Genomic DNA, 18,907 nt, shown 5'->3' with positions numbered 1-18,907 from the left:
CACCATAACTTGAAGATCCACTGCAGAGAAATTTATTGCATGCATGTTTTTCATTTTTTCCCATTATAATTCTTTTTGGTTGTAGCCAGGTGGGGGTCGGTCTCTTCTGCCAAGTAACAGGCAATAGGACAAGAGGAAACAGCCTCAAGTTGCGCCAGGGAAGGTTTAGACTGGATATTAGGAAAAATGTTTACACTGAAAGGGTTATTAAGCATTGGCACAGGCTGCCCAGGGAAGTGGTTGAGGCACCATCCCTGGAGGTTTTTAAAAGACGGGTAGACGTGGTGCTTAGAGATATGGTTTAGTGATGGTTTTTGTCAGTGTTGGGTCGATGGTTGGACTAGACGATGTGAAAGGTCCCTTCCAACCTAGGCAGTTCTATGATTCTATGATTCTTTTGGAAATAGTTTTCTTGGTTTTGCTTGGCAAATGCTGAGTCATTTCTTTTCTCCTTTCTATCTTTAATCAACCTGATATCCAAATTCACTGTGTACATTAGTTTGGGTACCTCCTTTCTTTGTAAAAAAGAGTGAGAGAAAGCACATCGGTCCCTACAATGCTTGAAGGCCAACTTGATAAAGGTGTGTTAAATTAATTAATTCTTAACCAAGTGCAAGACAAAAGCGTATTACATTTTTGGAATAGAGTATCAGAAAAACTGAACCATTTGTTTGACCTGGAAACAACCATATGGCAAAGTCTGTTTCTTCAAAATGCAGTTTAAAGATGAAAGGAGTAATTCAGTGATGAAGTTCTGGTCTCAAAATGCACGTGGGCACTTAGGAGGCAGTGCAAGTTTAACTCTGGAGTGCTCAGGTCCCTCTAAGACAGTCACATCATTAAGAGTTTTCTGCAGTGTAACTGTATTTAATGCTAATTTGATGCTTTCTCAGCTTTGCAGCCTTTCAGGTGGTGCGGTACCAAAATTCATGCAAAATGAGTCGAAATCACCAGGGTAGATAGAGAAAAGTGTTTCTGGGTTTATCTGACTCTCCTCATCCAGTTCCGAACAGCAGCGTTAAAAAAATGCATCAGCCAAGGTTGCCAAGAATATTTTGTGCTCTTCCCTACTTGCACATCACTAGAAAATACACTGCTGCCTGAATTTTTTAACCTTTCGGCAATATATTATGAAGTGCTAGCTGGCAGGTAGTTCAGTACTTTCTTCGCCGCAAGGCCCTGTAATGTAATCACAGTTGTAAAAGGAACTTGTGAGTGAAGCAACTTGATCATTCCTCGCAGCGCTGCGGTGCCAAGTGGTTACGGGAGAAGGAGGGAGAGGCAACGCCAGGACCCCAGAGGTTTATTCTACCCAGAAACAGCACGAGATATTTAAACAAAGGTGAAGGGGCTTTAGGTGCTGGCTGCTCGCTAAGGATTAGATCACAGCCGATGTTTGATTTTGCTTAAACCAGAGGTAAGCCTGTATTCTCTGTGTGTTGCTGCGGTGAGCCTGTGTATTAGTGTAATGCAGCAGTGGGTGTTAGTCCGGGGTTATAACTTTGCAATGCTACAGTCACTAAGGAAAAAGCTGGGTCAGTGTGATCCGCCCTTGATCTGACACACTGGAAATGATCTCTAAAGGCAGGTTAGTAACGGTTTTGAAGGGAAATGTAATCCCCACCTGGGAGGTGCTGGTAGTGGTAAAATAAAACCGGAAGGGCTTGCGAGTTGCAGCCTGAACGAAGCAAACTACAGAAAAGGTACAGAACATTCTGAACAATCAACAGGATGCTAATTGTTGTGCGAAAAAAGGAGAGGACTCTTTCTGAGGCTGTAATGTCTCCTGATTAGCATGCTGTGCCGTTAAATTAGGCTCGAGTTATTATTCAGAAACTTTTCACCTGTATAAAAAGGCACGTAACATCTTTTTCCTAGAAGATGCTTTGGCACCAGTGGTTTTGATAGTGTTTTAATTTACAGTTTTTATGGAAATGATTAAAGTAATTAGACTTTGAGTTGCCATTATGTACATCACATAGTTCTCAGAAAATTTTTTGAAGACGCTTAGCAATAGTAAGTATTTTATTAGCGATGTCTTATAAATTGTCTTATTGGTGATATCATCTTGTAAAACATTTTGTTTTAGTAATCATGCTGTTATTTTATGTTTTTAATAATAAATACTGAAGTATTTGTAATTGTGAAGACTCTTATTTAAAAAACACTCTCAAATTTACTAAAATTGTAACGGCTGCCTATAACCAAAAAAAAGACTTCACGCAGTTACTTAAACATGTTTAAATTCTTAAAGAAATGAAATGTTGGTTTAGTTTCTCTGAAGAATCTCTTCTACTTTCTTGTGCATTACAGTTTTGTTTTCCCCTCCTGTATTAACTGGCAGCTGTGTCCCAGCACCCTTTCAGTGGACAAATGTTATCTCTATACCATATGCCAGTTCTCTTCTAAGGGTTGGCCGGTAATAAATCACATTGTAATATAACACTGTGTTTTGCTGTAAAAATGTTACTTTTGAAGTGCAAACAGCTCATCTGAGCTGCTTCTTTCATTCCATCTCGCTTTCTCCTCCAGTCTAACAAAGCCAAGTGTATATGAGAAAATGAGTGCTTGAAATTTTATAAACTGTTTATATAGTAAATAATTTGTTGGAAGGATGACTTTGTTGTGTTACTAATTGAATTTCACTGAAATAGGCTCTAAGTGTTGAAGAACTAGGCATGTATACCTATTATCAGCGTCATTGGCATATTCTGGTTTTATATAGCTCTTTGCATATCTGTGAACAAGGTAATTAAGATGCTGTTATTTCTGTATGTTTATAAAGAGTGTTTAGTGCAATCCCAGCAGTAAAAACTCGTTACCATATATCATCACTGATTGCCTCATTTTTGGCTGACAGACAGTGGCTCATTTCACTTCATTGCAAGTTATGTGGACAAAACTTTTAATGTAAAAAACGACGGACAAAAAAATACTAGTGATTTCAGAAGCTGTAACTGAACTTCTTCTGACCAGATACCCTTGTTTTTCCTTAAGATACAAACGTCCTGGTTAGATAAAGATTTTCTTCCCTGACATGGGAAAATTATATGTAGCAGGATAATCATACAAAAACACATGCTTAGTTTTATGTTTTGGTGGGTTTTTTTCAGTAAATATGCCTAAGACCATCTTTTCTTAAGGAGATAAGATTTGTAAAAGGAGTTGCTCAAAGTTTTGAGGCTATTGTCGGGTAGTAAATAGTGGCCTGATTTTCAAGTTCTTGTTTACTTTTGGTTTGAGCATGGACCTTAAGCAGTTCTTGTCATTTGTTCTCAAAGTACTACTTCAGCTTCGCAGAAGTCAGTAAGAGCTGTTGGATAAGTAAAGTTACTTTCCTTCGACATCTGAGTGCAAACTGTTGAGAGTCTGAGTTTGCAAGTTTGCTTTTCAATGAATAACAGTCAAAAGCTGAGATTTTGCAGTGCACCGGCGAAAATGCCATCAGAGCATTAATACAACTGTTAACAGCATTTCAGTGATGTCTCCTTCTGTTAGGACTGGTGCTTTCTTTTCCTTTGTCTCTATATATGTAAGAAAAAAAATACTGTGTGTATTAATAGACTAATTGCACTATCTGTTTTGTATTATCTGAAAATATTTATTGGGAGTGAAATTGGTTTGCCAGCTGAATGTGTGAATTTATAAGTAGAGTTATGAGATACAGTTTTTTCCAAATTCCTGCAAAAAAAATACACCTTGATAAATTATCCCAGCTGAAAAGGGGATTGTTCTTTCTAGAAGGATTTTTTTTATTTATTTATAGTAGTATAAATGTTGTTTGTGGATTTGTTTTAATAAACAGAAATGGGAAAAAAGTACATTATGATATTTGGATTTTAAACATTGGGATCTAACACCACTGAAAATAAATAGCATTCTCCTTTATTTGAATATATTGTGTGATAGTTGTAGGAAACATTCAAAAGACCATTACTGCAATATTTCAGATGTCTTTTTATAAACAGCATTATATATTCAGGAGAGTACAGCAGAATACACAGAATGGAAAACACAGTGGCATATTGCAGGATATAAAGTCTAGGAAACATCTGTATTTAAATGTCCTATTTTTTACTATTTATCTTCCGTCTATAGTCACCATGCACTTTCATCTTTGAGATCAATCTGCTGCTGTGTTCAACAGAAAGATGTACACATGCAGGAGAACAAATGCCGTTTGAATCATTTCTTCTCATCTTTCTCTGTTTTAGGACTATAAGCCGAGGGGCACTTTGTCAATTCACGTGTAAATATATTGTGTTGTTTTTTAAGAGTGCTACATGCAGAGTGAGTGGGATGCTGCAGAACTTGTAACTCAGCAGGTCTCCAAGCAGCCAGATTTGAGGTTGTAAAAATCGGTAACACATCAGAAAGGACCAGAAGGAAATGTGCCCCTTGGCTTTTCTTTTTATAGTTCTTTGAATTGAGGATGACCCTTACTGTTCGAGCTGGCATAATCTTGTTGGTGTCTCGCACAGGCAGTGTGCAAACCAGCAATATGGCCACAGGCCTGCCAGGTTTCAGTCAGAGCTGGCTTGGAGCTGTTAGTACTTTTAGGCTTTCTTTGAACACGTGAGCATGCTTGACACCGCGAATAATTTGCCCTTGAGTCATGGGATGACACTGAGTATTAGTACCCTTATTATCTCTTTCATTAGTGGATTTAGCAGAGGTGTACGCTTTGTTCTCTGGAGCATTCTTTTGAACCAGTTTTCCACACCACATACCCAGGTGCTGCATGTGTGTAAATTTGCTTCTTTTTTTTTTTTGGTGCTAACCAACTAGTTGCCCTCAGGTGTGATTCTGGACAATGCTGGCTCAAGGCACCTCTCCCTGCAGGCAGTACATAGAAGACCATGTCAGGATTGTCACCTTCTGCCCTACAGAGGTCTCTAACACTGGCCTAGTGACTAAGTCACCAAGCTTATGTTCTTGCATATTCTTGTATGTCTCCTGGCCTCATCCCATGGCATGTAATACGCACCGTGGCATCACAGGATAAAAACTTTACTCCAGTAGGCTGTGGCAGAGCCCCTTACGTTATTTCAGATTTACTATACTGAAAAAAGAGCAAAATGTAGTAATTTGCTCCGGGCACAACATGGAGCCCAAAGGAAAAGCCAGGCCAACGGGGATGCCGTGTGCAGTCGTGCCTTTGCTAAGGGCAGTCACGGATACAAGCCATTTTGGGGCATTTGTCCTGACATTGTCCTCTCTGAGTTGGATGCCTTTAGTAACATAAAGCTAGCCTTGAGGTATCTCTCGTAGGCACCTTAATTCTATAGTTACTATCACTGACCCTTTCTCGCAAATACAGTTCTGTTGTCAATAGTGTTTTGCTCCTGGCTGCTATACTTGGAGGTAATTAGGAAGTACAGAAATTGGGGACGCATCAATTGCATTGATATTTTGTGCAAATGGGAGCGCATACACTACCAAGCGTGCTTTTTGCTCTTCATCATTACTTAGATCAGGATCTCCGTTAATTTACTTTTGCCTGAGAAAACCAAAAACGGGGACCAGTTTCTTGTCAGACCAAAAAGGAACCACTATGGGCTGTATTTATAAGAGGTAGACTGAAATAGCCCATCGCACGCGCTCAGGGGTGTGTTGCAGCAGGGGTGCTACAACAAGGCTGTTGATGAATTGCAGAATGCTTACAAGCTGCGTACCTTTTGTAGCTACAGATGGCTGCTTTACCATCCTTTTGCATCAGTTATTAAATCTGCAAAAATATGCATCGCAGTTGCTCTGTAATAGGTTTTTTTCTCTAGCTTGTACCTGTTAAACTATGCGTTCAGAAGCAATTTATGCACATCAGTCTGCATTTCTGCACGCAGAAAGCGTTGCACCATTGACACAGCAGACAGAAGCATACAGGCCATTTTGGAGTAAATTTTGCCCCTAAATGGTATTCAGTGTAGAGACAGTTTATCTTCGGTCTGCACGATGAATATAGTGTCATTTACACAGTGCAGGCAAATAACTGTAACATATTATAAAATTTAGTTGTGCGGGTTAAACTAATAAAAATCAGGACCAAGCATTCTCCAATAGATATCCAGACAAGAGTAGAAAAATCTTCTTGATATGTCATAGCATAGATATTGAACTTAAGTATTTTATTAACTCGTACTGTTCATATAAAGACAGCGTTCCAAAGATATATGCAGAACTGCTAGATTAACAGTAATACAAGATGAAAATGAAAGTTTTAAAAAAATCCAAGCGTTATCAAGAGCAGGAGAAACACTGGTAATTGTTCAGATCCTGTATTTCATTGTGCAGTCAAGGCAGGACTGGAAGTTGTATCCCAGAATGACTTCATGTTTCCTGGGCGCCTCTAGAAATAACAGCAGTTCCCACCTCAGCTGTATGCTCACCACCTCCCTCCCGTGCAGAACAGGTTCTGCTGAGAAGTTTGCAGGAGTACCTCAACAAGACAAACTGTTCTCGTTACTTTTTGTGCTATAAGTGGACAAAAAAAAAAAATGATACGCATAACTGACCAAGGTTAAAACTTCCAAAACCTGTGCAACGTGTGTTTCAGTTCTTACTCATATGGGCAAAAGCAATTCCCTTTATGCCATAGAACTCTTGATGTATTTTACCATTCTGTTTTGCGTTACTTTTATGTTACATTTCTACGTGTACCGCAGAATATTAAAGACTGAGGTTATAACATGAAATATGCAGAAGGACTCTAGTTTTCCCAGGAAGCAGTATGGATATTAGTAGCAGTTACAAGAGGAGGCAGAAGAATTTTTTTTACTCTTCAACCTGAAAAAAAATGTTGACGAGAAAAAATAGAAGTGGAATCTAGCACAGTAAGAGAGAGAGCAGTGACTTGGAAAGTATTCTGAAAAAGCCAATCTGGTATTTGCAGCACAGCGAGACAAGGCTGTGGACTTGCTTATGGCCGTGCACAAGGATTCCGACTTCATGGTCTGTGCATTTAAAGTCTGTGGAGCAAAGAAGTGTGTTCAAGCAGTGACATGGATGTTATCCGTGATAATATAAAATTACTCTTTCAAAAAAACCCACATGCTATTTTCGATCTCTACTGTGTCTCAAAGCTAAAATACTCATTTCTGTAATTTAGTCAACGGATATTTTTTACAGGGATTATTTCTATGAATATGATCTTCCTTATGCTTTCCCAACAGCCTGGCTCTACTCTCTGAGTTTCAGCATCCACCACACCCACCGTGTTGTCCAAGTGGTCCAGAGCACCATCTCTTTCCCAATTTGTGCCCAGGTCATGATGATCCTGTAGCTACATTTAGCATCTCATCATTCGCATTTCCTGAGCTGTGAATACTCACAGGAAACCCTACTCAGCTGCCCACATTTCAGACTCTACCATATTATGTCCTTCCAGTCATGCTGCCTGATCCAGATGGCTCCAGAAAAGAAGTCAGGGGGTAAATCACATCATCTCACCCGCTTTTTGGGAGCAGATGGAAACAGAGGCACTTTCAGACAGGTCCCAGCAAGAAAGAGAGGCACAAAACAACATGGGTGGCAAATGTAGCTACTAAAAATGAGAGAATCCTGCTTTGCATAGAGCTCTGCATGTGAGTTATACTTCCTAGGCTGCCTTTTGATTCATTTTGGATGCTCAGCTTACCTTTCAGCGTTGATATGCTGGACACACCATCTATTTTTAAAGCTCAGGTCCAAAATGTAGCATTTGTTTTGTACATACGGAGTCACTGAAGTTCCAGCAAATACCTTCCACAGCCACCTGCACTGTGGAGCCTGCTCTGCCTGGTGTACCTTGTCTCGCCTGCTCTACCTCACGTTTAGTAGCACTGAATGAGGCGGTTTCAGCTGACCAAGGACCAGGAATTTGGATGAGCTGCAGTGGCCCACAGCAAAACCTCGGAGCTGTTGGCCTCAGGAGGGAGTTAGAGGATGTGTGGAAGTAGCTGATTTCTTCCACTCAGAGGCATTTATTTCTCTGCTGCTGGGTGGCCACAGATAAACAACCGCTGGTCCAGAAGGCTTAAGAGCAAAACCACAGCCCCTTTTGCTGTGGCGTTGTCTCTTCTTAGCCCAATATACAAATTATTTCTTCTTCTCTTTGGCCATGTTTGCTGTCTCTCTGCTAACTCGAGAGAGGTTACTGTGATAACTCAGGGGGAGGGGGAGCTTCTCTCTCCTGTGTGACTTCTCCCTGCCCTCCACCAGCTCTGCAGGCACAAAGAGCAAGGACCAGCTCTTCTCCACAGCACGTTTAATCACCCCAAGCAAGGGGCAGGACATGCAGGGGCTACCAAGGCCATAACTTGCATGTGAAGAGAGATCAAGATCTGTCTGCTTCAAACATCAGTGATGTCCACGTGAAACAGGAAAAGTGCAGATTTTTTTGGAGCAATTCAGTCTCTACAGCAGGGGGAGGTGGAAGAAATATTTACTTTTTCAGATGCTTCCCTGAGCAGACTGCGAAAAGGAAGCAGAGACGTCGCAGACAGTGAATGAAGGGGCACTGAAAGGAAGGGGCAAACGCAGGAGAATGTTTTTTTGCATGCACTTCTGTGAAACTTTTTCAGATCTACTACTTCCTGAGAGAAACTAATGTTACCCATCGAATGACAGGCTGAACGAAATGAAAACGAACAGGACACCGAGTTTGAAGTCAACACACACTATTACATCGCATAGAGACTTTGGTGGAATTATTTCAATTAAAGGTCTTTGAGAACGAGTATCGTCATTTAGAAGCATAATTTCTGCCACGTGACAGCAGAATTCATTGTAGATCAGCCCTCAGAACCACCCCTGTAAAGGCCTGGCGGCTCTCCTTGCTCAAGGGTAACACGAAGCCTTCCAGGTGGAACTCAAATTGCATTTTAAAGAATGTGTGGTGGACGCTTTTCCAAACGGATCAAGTCTTCAAACAATTTCACAAGGTTTGCATTGCTCTGTAGCGTTCAGTTGCAAGCCTAGACTCTGTGGAGTCCGTCATCTTCCACGCGGATTCTCCAAAGAGTTTATTTTACTTGGGAAATGCTGAGATCAGAAGTTGTGTAAAGTTCATTGTTTACTTTGAAGAACTTCTGTGGTGAAACTAAGAAAACTGTGGTGTTTGCTGGGTCAAAACACTTTATTATATTTTTGATACTATGTATTTTAGTACTTAACATTTTTCTGTTGAATTCATGAAGCGTTTTCCCCCCTCTTTTTTTTTTTTCTGTGCCAGTTGTAACTTCTTTTGTAGCCACCCAACCTAACTGACAGGGTGGCTAGAGACACCTTACCGTGCGTGTGGTCAGCAGACACTGTCACAGTCATCCTGTCTACATTCCAACTGTATAAAGGTTATTAATAAGACACCTAATTTCTAACAGTTTGCCCTAACAAGGATCTTCAGGTTTCAGCCCTTTTAAAGAGAAGCCACCACCAGTTTGCAAAAGAAAAAGAGAGGCTACTTCTTCAATCAGAATTTTTTGTATTATTAAATAGGAATGCTCAAGTCCGATGACTGTTCCCGGGAGGAAAACTCAAGGAAAGGCTTTGCTCTAAGCTGTCATTCTAACTATTGCTTCTTTTTCTCTGCTTTCAGAGGCTGGCAACAAGAAGCTAAAGAGCACGATACAGAGAAGCACAGAGACAGGAATGGCAGCAGAGATGAGAAGTCGTATGGTTCGACAGCCAAGTCGGGAATCCACGGATGGCAGCATAAATAGTTATAGCTCCGAGGGCAAGTAAGTGGCATTAAAAATATCAGTAATGTAGGAGAAGTTTCTCATCTTTGTAAGAAAACTTGGGATGTGAACAGAGGTCCCAGCTCTGGCTGAACGGGATAGCGCTGTGTACAGATTCTTCTTCTTGAAACGTTTGCAAAACTGAATGATTTTAGGCACTTAACACAAATTTATTGAAAACTGAGAGTAGACTTCTTAGGGATTCACATTTTCCATGTCATCCAGTGAGGCATTTTGTTCATCAAAAGACAACTAAATTCAGAGCGCATTATTCAAAACAAAACATAGGCGTACTTTTTCTGTGAGTTATGTTTGGATTAACTCAGAGTTAAACTTCAGATGTTGTATGTAAATCCCTGTGATATGGAACTCTGTTCAGTAATACTGTACACAAAGAGAGTTTAGTTTGGAGCCAGCCCAAGTCTCTTATTGAGAATCATAAACCGTAATTCGTAAACCAGCTGCCCCACCAGCTGAAATCAGGCAAAGTGTGGGGAACGGGGCAGCTGCTTTCATTCACTGCCAAGTGACTCAGTGTGTAGGAAAGGAGAACAAAGGCACATCTGACACAAAAGTGTGCATGAACACTCCAGCCTCCTCCCAGCTCTCGGTGGGACTCTACCGCCTGTGCCAAGGCACAGTGGTCACTAGGGAGTTCTTAGAAGGTGCGTCCCCACAAAAGGGGAAAATGGGTGTAGACAAATCTGCCCTGTAGACCTGGAAAAAAAAAAAGAGAGATTGGGACTTCTTTGTCTCCATCTTTTTATATGCTTACCTTGTTACCACAATTCTGATCTAGTTAAAGATGTCTCTGCTTACTGCAGGGGGGTTGGACTAAGATGCCCTTTGAAGGTCCCTTCCAACCCAACACATTCTATGATTCTATGAATTGTTACTGCACATTGTACAAGGCACGAAGAGGCAGGGGCAGCCATGGTGGTGGCGAGGAGCTGTGAAAAGGTGCCCTTTCTCCATCATCAGATGATCTCGCCACCCTCATTTTTTTACAACGAGGGTGGTGAGATACTGGAACATGTTGCCCAGAGAAGATGACCAATAAAACAGTTTTCTACTGTTTAATCACTTCCCCCACATGCATCACTGGGTTATTTGTAGAACATCAGGTGGACACAACTGCAAGGTGGTGGGGAAGCCACACAATTGCATCAGATAATCAGAGGTACATGCACAGCTGATCCTAAAATCCTCTCCCTCTCTCCCTCCTCCTTCTGGGCCTTTTTTGAACATTTGAAATGTCACCTTTAATTTCAGATGTCACTGCTAGTGCGAGCATGAAACATTTTTTGACAGCACCTTGCATTCAGAATAGCGAAGCTGTTTGCTAGATTCTTCCTGTCTCTTGTAGAATCATAGAATCATTTAGGTTGGAAAACGTCTTTGAGATCATCACTTCTGTGAGATTCCCATCAAAATCAGTGAGAGCTTGACTTTGGTTGCTGGAGTAGTATTTTGTCTGCAGTTTGCTCTTGACATTACTGTAGGCGGGTAACGATGACAATTAGGAAATACATAGTAAGTTTGCACAGGCTACTTTTCCTTTCTTGTGTGTGTGTACATTATAATACTGACTTACTTCCAGTGTCATGTAGTTTATTGACAGTATCATGCCTCATCCTGCATTTCATAAGACCAATCAGATGTGTAGCTCAGCTGAGAAGGCAGATTCCTACAGGAGGTACCCCAGGTATCACGTTATGTTTTTCAGCTTGACCTGTAACTGGAGTTTAATGAATTAGAATTAAGGCACAGTAAGGTGAATGTGTACTTCACAGCCTCCATTATTATGTGTATAGCTAGAGGTGTCTGAAAAGTGAGAAAGCTCTCATGTGGACATTTTCAATGTTGTTAGTCATTCCACAGCAAAATGTAACATGTTTTGGGGAAAAAGGCCAAAGAAATGAGCAAGAAACTTTTCATAGCAGGGGCAAGAGTGAACAGGTAGAAAACAGGTAGAACTGGGGAGAAAAGCAGATTGTGTGTCTTGTCAGGAAGGGTGGGATTGAAGCTGCATCTTGAGGTTAGGTGAGTGCTGTTACTGGTGGGCTGTTGGTTGAACTGGAGACCTTGAGGTTCTTTTCCTCTTCCATCTAAAGAAACCTTCTTAAAAAAAAAGAGTTCTTAAAACTAAACTTCTGTGAAAAGCTTACCTTTTGGCAAATCGGAGTTTTCTAATGTAAAGCACTGTGCTGATATTTTCTGGCCAGCTTCAGTTACGGGCAGCCTATAGGTTTATGCAGGCTTAGTAAGAGCAGTTAGTCTTGAAGAGAGGAACAGACTTTCACTGTCCAGCTAACTGGGGTTTGCAAAGAGTTTTCAGTGTGAACTGAACGACTGGAGCACATAAGCCTGATCTGTGGAAATCAAAGCTTTTTACAGTAGATATTTTTCTTAGGAAGTTTTGTTATTATTTTCTCCAGTCTAATAGGGAATTTCCTTTGAGGGAGAAGCAGATAAAAAGTGGTGGATGTCCTGCTGGGTAAGATGCTATCTAGACTTGGTTCAAAGTCTGTTCTTCTGCTCCTCATAATTGTGATGAGGAAGTCAAAGCTGAGTCTCCCCACCATGGGTCATTCTTTCTCTCTCTTTTTGTCTCTTTTGTTATTGTTTGGAGACTGTATATCTATTAAAAAGAAAGTGGAGATTCTGGAATACAAAAAAGCAGCTTGGAAAAGCACATAACATAGAATCATAGAATAGTTTGGGTTGGAAGGGACCTTTAAAGGTCACCTAGTCCAACCCCCTGCCATGGGCAGGGACATCTTCAACTAGCTCAGGTTGCTCAGAGCCCCGTCCAACCTGACCTTGAACGTTTCCATATACTCTGTGCCAATGTATTACAGTTCTGTTTGTGTCCTGAAAGAGGGGTGGGTACCAACTGTACATCCAGATGTGGCTACCAGAATATTTTGTCTAGGAAGTGGCATTAGGTTTAGCTCTAATCAGCACTAGTACTACCCGCCAGTTTACTGCTTCGTTAAACAGCTGCAGCAATCAGATTAATTGAGTGTATACATCTGGTTTCCCTGTTTGCTCTAACCAATGCGGATGGGGTTTGGATGTATGTACAGATATAAAACAGGATTACAAGGTAAATCAAGCATTCAAGAATGAAGAATGGTAGACTATTAAATTTCATGAGGCTTTTTATATTTTCTCATACAAGGTCACTCATAGTTTATTCACCGCCAGCTCTTCACTGCTCCTGGATAACTTGTTAGCAAGAACTGGTTTGTTCTATGGACTACTTTGGGTCCACGTGCAGAATTTCACTACGCTTCTTTGGGGTCTGTGGGAGACAGCTCGTTCCTGATGCTGCAGAACAATTTGTGGTTGCACGTCCTGAGCTGCTTGCCTTGGATCAGTAGTACTTTTGGGGTTAAATACTGTAGGACAATAGAAATTAATCGTGTTCTTACGCTTAACCGGCTTTTATTTTCCTTCAGCTTAATATTTCCTGGAGTACGGCTGGGCGCTGACAGTCAATTTAGTGATTTCCTCGATGGACTTGGACCCGCACAGTTAGTAGGCCGACAAACGCTAGCAACGCCTGCCATGGGTAAGAATAGTATGTTCTTCTCTGTTAAATTTATAATAAGTCAACTAACTAACGCACACACGGCCAGACTACAGCACCAAGAAGACTTTTACAAAGTGGCTTCCTTCACTGTAAACATGAAGGTCCTATATGCAGTTGCTGGTATTCCTAGCGTGCTAGCATCCAAAATGGGGTGAATAATGCTATTTGCTCCGTATGTGAGGTGTCTGCTAACCTCATTTGCAATTTGAAGATATTACTCAAAATTATGGTGGCTCTTTAATTGTAGTTCACTGCAAAATCTCAGCTGTTCAGAGTTTACATTTGCTTGCCACAAATTATATTGGAGGTGACGGACAGTTTCTGGCCAAACTGTGCTCTTGTTCAAGTTTAGTTCATCTCACTCCAGAATGTGAAACTTCTGCCCACGTTTGCAATACTCAATAATCAGTTGCTGATAAAGCCAGTGTTTGTCACGGAAGAGATAAAATCCTTTTCTACAGCAGCTGCCTGGGGCTATCTGTGATCTTCTCTCTGTTCCCAACCAGTCTGGTTTTCCCTGTAGTAGCATTAGCCGTGCCTGGGTTATGAGTAGGGTATCAGTGTATGAGGTGTGCAACGGCGCAGGACCGCGCAAGTATCTTGGGAAAGGTTTGAAGGGGTTTTTTTTGGTTATGTGTGAGCAATTCTTAGACACCCTTTAGGATGCTAAGTGAGGAGTCCTTGATCCGCTACTCTTTAACCATACATTTCCTGCTGGAAATTATAAATGGCCAATGCTTCAGTACAGGCGTCTTGGGAGAATCAGCTCTGGGAAGGGCTAATGAGCTGCTTCTGAAAAAGGAGAGAAACAGAAAGAAAAATCGCAGAAGAGAGTGTTCCCAATCATGAGCAGGAGCAGACAGAAACTTTCTTGAGAATCCTTTGAGTACCCCCTAGGGCAAGGGTTGCTCTTTAAGTCCAAACGACTGCTACTAATGCTTTGATAAGCACCAAACTTGTTAAATTCATACTTTTTATTATTATTTTGAAAGAGAAGGTATTCTGTGAGATGATTTGCCCAATAAAAATCTAAGTGGCTCTATCGGTATGAATACAAGGGTCTACATTTCTTCCGTCTCTTTATTTTAGTCTTGTTTTCTGACTAAATATTTTTCTGCAGATTACTTGAGTAATACGTTTATATTCACTCCTTAGAACTGCTTTATTTACTAAAGGCTCAAGTTTTGGCTTTATTGCTAAAGGCGTTATTTACTGCTTTATTTACTAAAGGCTCAAGATTTTCAATTTTCAGAAGACCTTCCATGTGGTATCCTTTCACTAGTGACGATTTGAAAATCTTTGTATTACCGCTCCCCCTTCTGGTTCCCTGTCGCATGTTTTTATTTTGGATATGCGATACGGAGACGTGCTCTTAAAAAGGCTTGTTGGAATTTTCAGGTCTGTTTATTCAAGCAAAGTTTGATGGATAAAAAAAAAATCTTCCCTGCTGCTCTGTCATACCTCAAGTACCGAGGTATAAACACTGCTTTAATATACTGTTAGACAAGCATGTGAAAAATCTCATGCCCAGTTAATTTCATAATGCTGCCTTTCTAAATCCAGACCCCAAATTCTATAGTTTAGGACTATCTGTTTATGAGAGTGTTTTTTTTAGACAATCAGAGTTTACATGTCAAATATATAAATACTCAGGTGTTTCATGGATATGTGTATGGTTCATTGATTTGTACAGGTATCACGTAGCTGCCCATGTCTTATTATGCATTTTTTATTCTAAGAAGTGGCCTGTTAGATTTCTACCCAGCTGATTCCATGATATATGAAACCATAAAGATCTAAAACTTGGAGCAGCAGCTTCCTTTGCATTTCATTGATCTGGATCAGAATGGTGCTTGGTCTCGGACTAAGCCGTTTCCTTTTTCCGCAGGAAATGTCATTTGTCAGAACTCAGGCAGGGAAACGAGTTTGACTATTTAAGTAGCAAAAGCAGCTTCTTATTTTAACATCTTGGATCATTTTCTTCACACCAAAAATGGGTGTGGAATATTGACAACAATGAGAAAATTGCCACCCCTGTACTCGTTGGAGACTTTTGCAGAAAAAAAAAATACCTCTTTTGAGCTCCTGGAGGGCAGGGCATCGTTCTCTGAAGCTGTGCTATGGCTGTGGCCTCGTCTGGCTGGTGCCTCTGCCTTATGCTGGGGATCCATTCAGGAAATCGTAGTTACAGAAGAAGGTTTCAACATTAGCCTCTACCAGCAGTTCTCCTTCCTGCTACGTCAGACAAGGAGCCTTTGCACTGCCAGCTCTTGTGTCTCGGCTTGGAGGCAGAAACTTCCAGCCGAGGGGATTTCTGAGTGTGAGTTGGTGTTTTAGGCTCACAGAGTGTGGGACCGCGTCAGTGATGGGCACACTGGGGCAACAGTCCGCGGTAGGAGGTCTTTAAATAATTCAGTAGTGCAAAATTAACGGTGTGGTGGTTATACCATAGTGTTGCTGTAAATTTGTCTGCTTCCGTGGACCTGAAACACTGAGCTCTGACATAAACCGTACACCAAGAGAGGGCACCATGCTCCCTAAGTATATGTCTTTTAGCCCTGGTTCAAGGATGGAGAAACTAAAGGGATCAGGAAGAGAGGTGACAAGCACACGAATGCAGCAGACTAGTAGCAAACTAATCTTTCTGTTTCTCACTCTTGTACCCTCTCTCCCGGGCCATACTGCTTCTCTGAAGTGTGGGCTTCTTTCTTCTCCCTCTCAGGTGACATCCAGATTGGAATGGTGGATAAAAAGGGCCAGTTAGAAGTAGAAGTCATTAGAGCCCGGGGCCTCACACAAAAACCTGGCTCCAAATCTACCCCAGGTAAGAAAAAAAATAGACAATGTAAGAAGAGAAAACAAGAATATGAAATATGCTGGTGGGGATCAGAGACTTTTTGAGTTCGTCATTAGCTGTCACTTCATTTGCATTTGTTTGGTTTGCTTTCCAACAAGGAATGCGTGCGTGGATATATCCTCGCTACCAGTGTCCACTTCTTACCACCTTGCACCTGCCAGTCGCGTGCCACCTTTCAAGGAATGATTTTCAGCAACTCAGCATCCCGTTCTGGGAGGAACATTTGCAGAATAATTTCTGTGTATCTTAGGCAAGTCTTACATCTCAGAGGGGCTTTGTCAATGTAGATGAAGTCCTTTGCGTTTGTTCCACGTGAAAACAAGAGATGGAGAACAGATGAAAGTGCTTTGAACAAACAGCTTAGCACCACGACGCCCCGCATGCCAGGATCTTCCATATGCAACAATGCTTCAAGAAGACAGCAGGTTATGCTAGCACCAGTGTCCTTAATTTGTATAATGAATGAGATTTAGTACTGTATCATTTTATAAGGAATTTTTTTGAAGTTCTAGTTATTTAAAGAAATCTTTATTAGAGGAGATCCATAATCGCTACCACAACCACCACTTACTGTAACAACTGAAACAGTTGTTTTAGATAACATTTTGCCAAAATGGTACTTTACAATCATCCTTGAAGATGAAAGAGCAATTAATGTCTCTGTTATCGGAGTGACTTCGTTTTACATATTCCTTTCAATGAAACATCAAAGTCTTTTTTTTTTAAATATGTCAACCCCTAAACATACATAGAGGCTCCAGAGTAGCTATCAGTGACAGTTAATTCCTGTCAAAGGAAAGTGTTTTTAAAATGACAGACATGAAGCCTGATTGTTGCTAGTAACATCTTAGATCATTACGTTCAAAGTTTATAAAAATCAAACTGATTTCTTATGGGCTGTGTAATTTATTTGATGTATATAATTGTATTCAGATTACACAGTGAAGATAACGTGTGTCATTTTCTTTCCACTCAGCTTCCTTTTAAGGCATTTGTCCTCCAGCTCAGATGTGCAATGTGCAAGTTTTTAAGTCCCAACATAAAATTCATGGTGTTCTGTTTGCAGCTCCGTATGTCAAAGTGTATTTGTTGGAAAATGGAGCCTGTATAGCGAAGAAGAAGACAAGAATTGCAAGGAAGACCCTTGATCCTTTGTACCAACAGACACTGGTTTTTGATGAAAGTCCACAGGGTAAAGTCCTTCAGGTCAGTTCCTTCTTAATCCCATTTTAGGCTATCATTTAGAGAAGCACTTGCATGTTTACTTAAGTTTAAGCAATATGCGTAAATCCATTCCAACTCACTAAGCATTTAATTTTATAAATACCAGCAACCACATCCTCGTGGCTTTGTGGTTTCAGACCTGCGAAATGTCTGGCTGAACTAAATATTTCTCTTTTGTTGACTCTCGCTCCTGTCCTGCCGTTAGGTTTTCCCACAAGAGGGAGCAATCATTCACCCTTAAGAATAACATTTTCCTTACACTACACGTAACGAAATACAGCAGGAGTGAACATAGAATCATAGAAATTGCCTGGGTTGGAAGGGACTTTTCAGATCATCCAGTCCAACCGTCAACCTAACTCCGACAAAACCATCACTAAAGCTAAGCACTATGTCTACCCGTCTTTTAAATACCTCCAGGGATGGTGCCTCAGCCACTTCCCTGGGCAGCCTGTGCCAATGTTTGATAGCCTTTTCAGTGAAGAATTTTTCCTAATAGCCAATCTAAACCTTCCCTGGCGCAACTTGAGGCCATTTCCTCTCCCCTCAGCCTCCTTTTCTCCAGGCTGAACAACCCCAGCTCCCTCAGCCGCTCCTCATAAGACTTGTTCTCCAGACCCCTCACCAGCTTCGTTGCCCTTCTCTGCACACGCTCCAGCACCTCAATGTCAACATCTCAATATCTAAGCATGGGTCTGGGGACAATGCTGAACCTGTGTTTTACGTTCTTCCAGGTAATAGTTTGGGGAGACTACGGCCGAATGGACCACAAATGCTTCATGGGAGTTGCCCAGATCCTTCTGGAGGAACTGGATCTGTCCAGTGTGGTAATAGGCTGGTATAAATTATTTCCACCTTCATCACTAGTGGATCCAACCTTGACTCCCCTGACACGCAGGGCTTCCCAGTCATCTCTGGAAAGTTCAACTGGGCCTCCCTGCATTAGATCATAGTAGCAGGTGCTGTCTAATAAAAACGTCACCCAGGATAACAATTGGAACCAGATATTCACATGATCAAAAAACACTGTTGGAGAGAGACAATCACTTCTGTTTTCGCTTGTAGTAGTTATCCAAAAATATGTCTGAGTTGTTTGGCGAGAGATGGCTTAAATTGACAGAACAAAGGTATATCACATAACGGCCAATCTATTAGCGGCTATCACCGATGCTTATAATGATTAAAAAATTTTTAAAAAAAAAAAGAGAGAGAGGGACCTTTAGATTCGACCTAAGTCAAAGATGAGCCAAACTGGAAGCTCTCACTCTGTTAACAATGTTGTATTTTTCACATTTTGACAGAGCCCTCAAGCAGTGTTACCTTCCTGGTGTTTCAGCAGTTTTTCTGTACTTGTCACTTCCACTAGTTTTTTGCCATGTGATTCTGCTAGTTTTGTAGAAGTCCTCACAACGCTAACAGAGACCCTTCCTTTCTTTTTCTAAACCAAACAAAAAAGGGCTGAAGCATATCTCTGTGAGCATCGTTAAAGTGTTCAACAGCCACAGTTACGATTCC

The 18,907-nt window shown here is 41.1% G+C and overlaps 1 protein-coding gene across 1 annotated transcript in view; it reads left to right on the top strand.

Annotated features, from left to right (window-relative positions):
• Positions 1 to 18,345, top strand: part of RIMS1 (regulating synaptic membrane exocytosis 1) — a 339,034-nt gene extending 320,689 nt beyond the window's left edge. Inside the window, exons 31-35 of the mRNA XM_054194820.1 lie at positions 9,572 to 9,713; positions 13,178 to 13,290; positions 16,034 to 16,135; positions 17,235 to 17,374; positions 18,127 to 18,345. Coding sequence (XP_054050795.1) covers positions 9,572 to 9,713; positions 13,178 to 13,290; positions 16,034 to 16,135; positions 17,235 to 17,374; positions 18,127 to 18,345 — 716 coding nt within the window. The remainder of the gene's footprint in view (positions 1 to 9,571; positions 9,714 to 13,177; positions 13,291 to 16,033; positions 16,136 to 17,234; positions 17,375 to 18,126) is intronic.
• Positions 18,346 to 18,907: the final 562 nt, after the last annotated feature.

This window comes from Rissa tridactyla, chromosome 3 (assembly GCF_028500815.1).
Source record: "Rissa tridactyla isolate bRisTri1 chromosome 3, bRisTri1.patW.cur.20221130, whole genome shotgun sequence".
NCBI lineage: Eukaryota > Metazoa > Chordata > Aves > Charadriiformes > Laridae > Rissa > Rissa tridactyla.
Note: the sequence above shows the minus strand (reverse complement) of the source record. Positions and strands in the feature narration are given on the sequence as shown.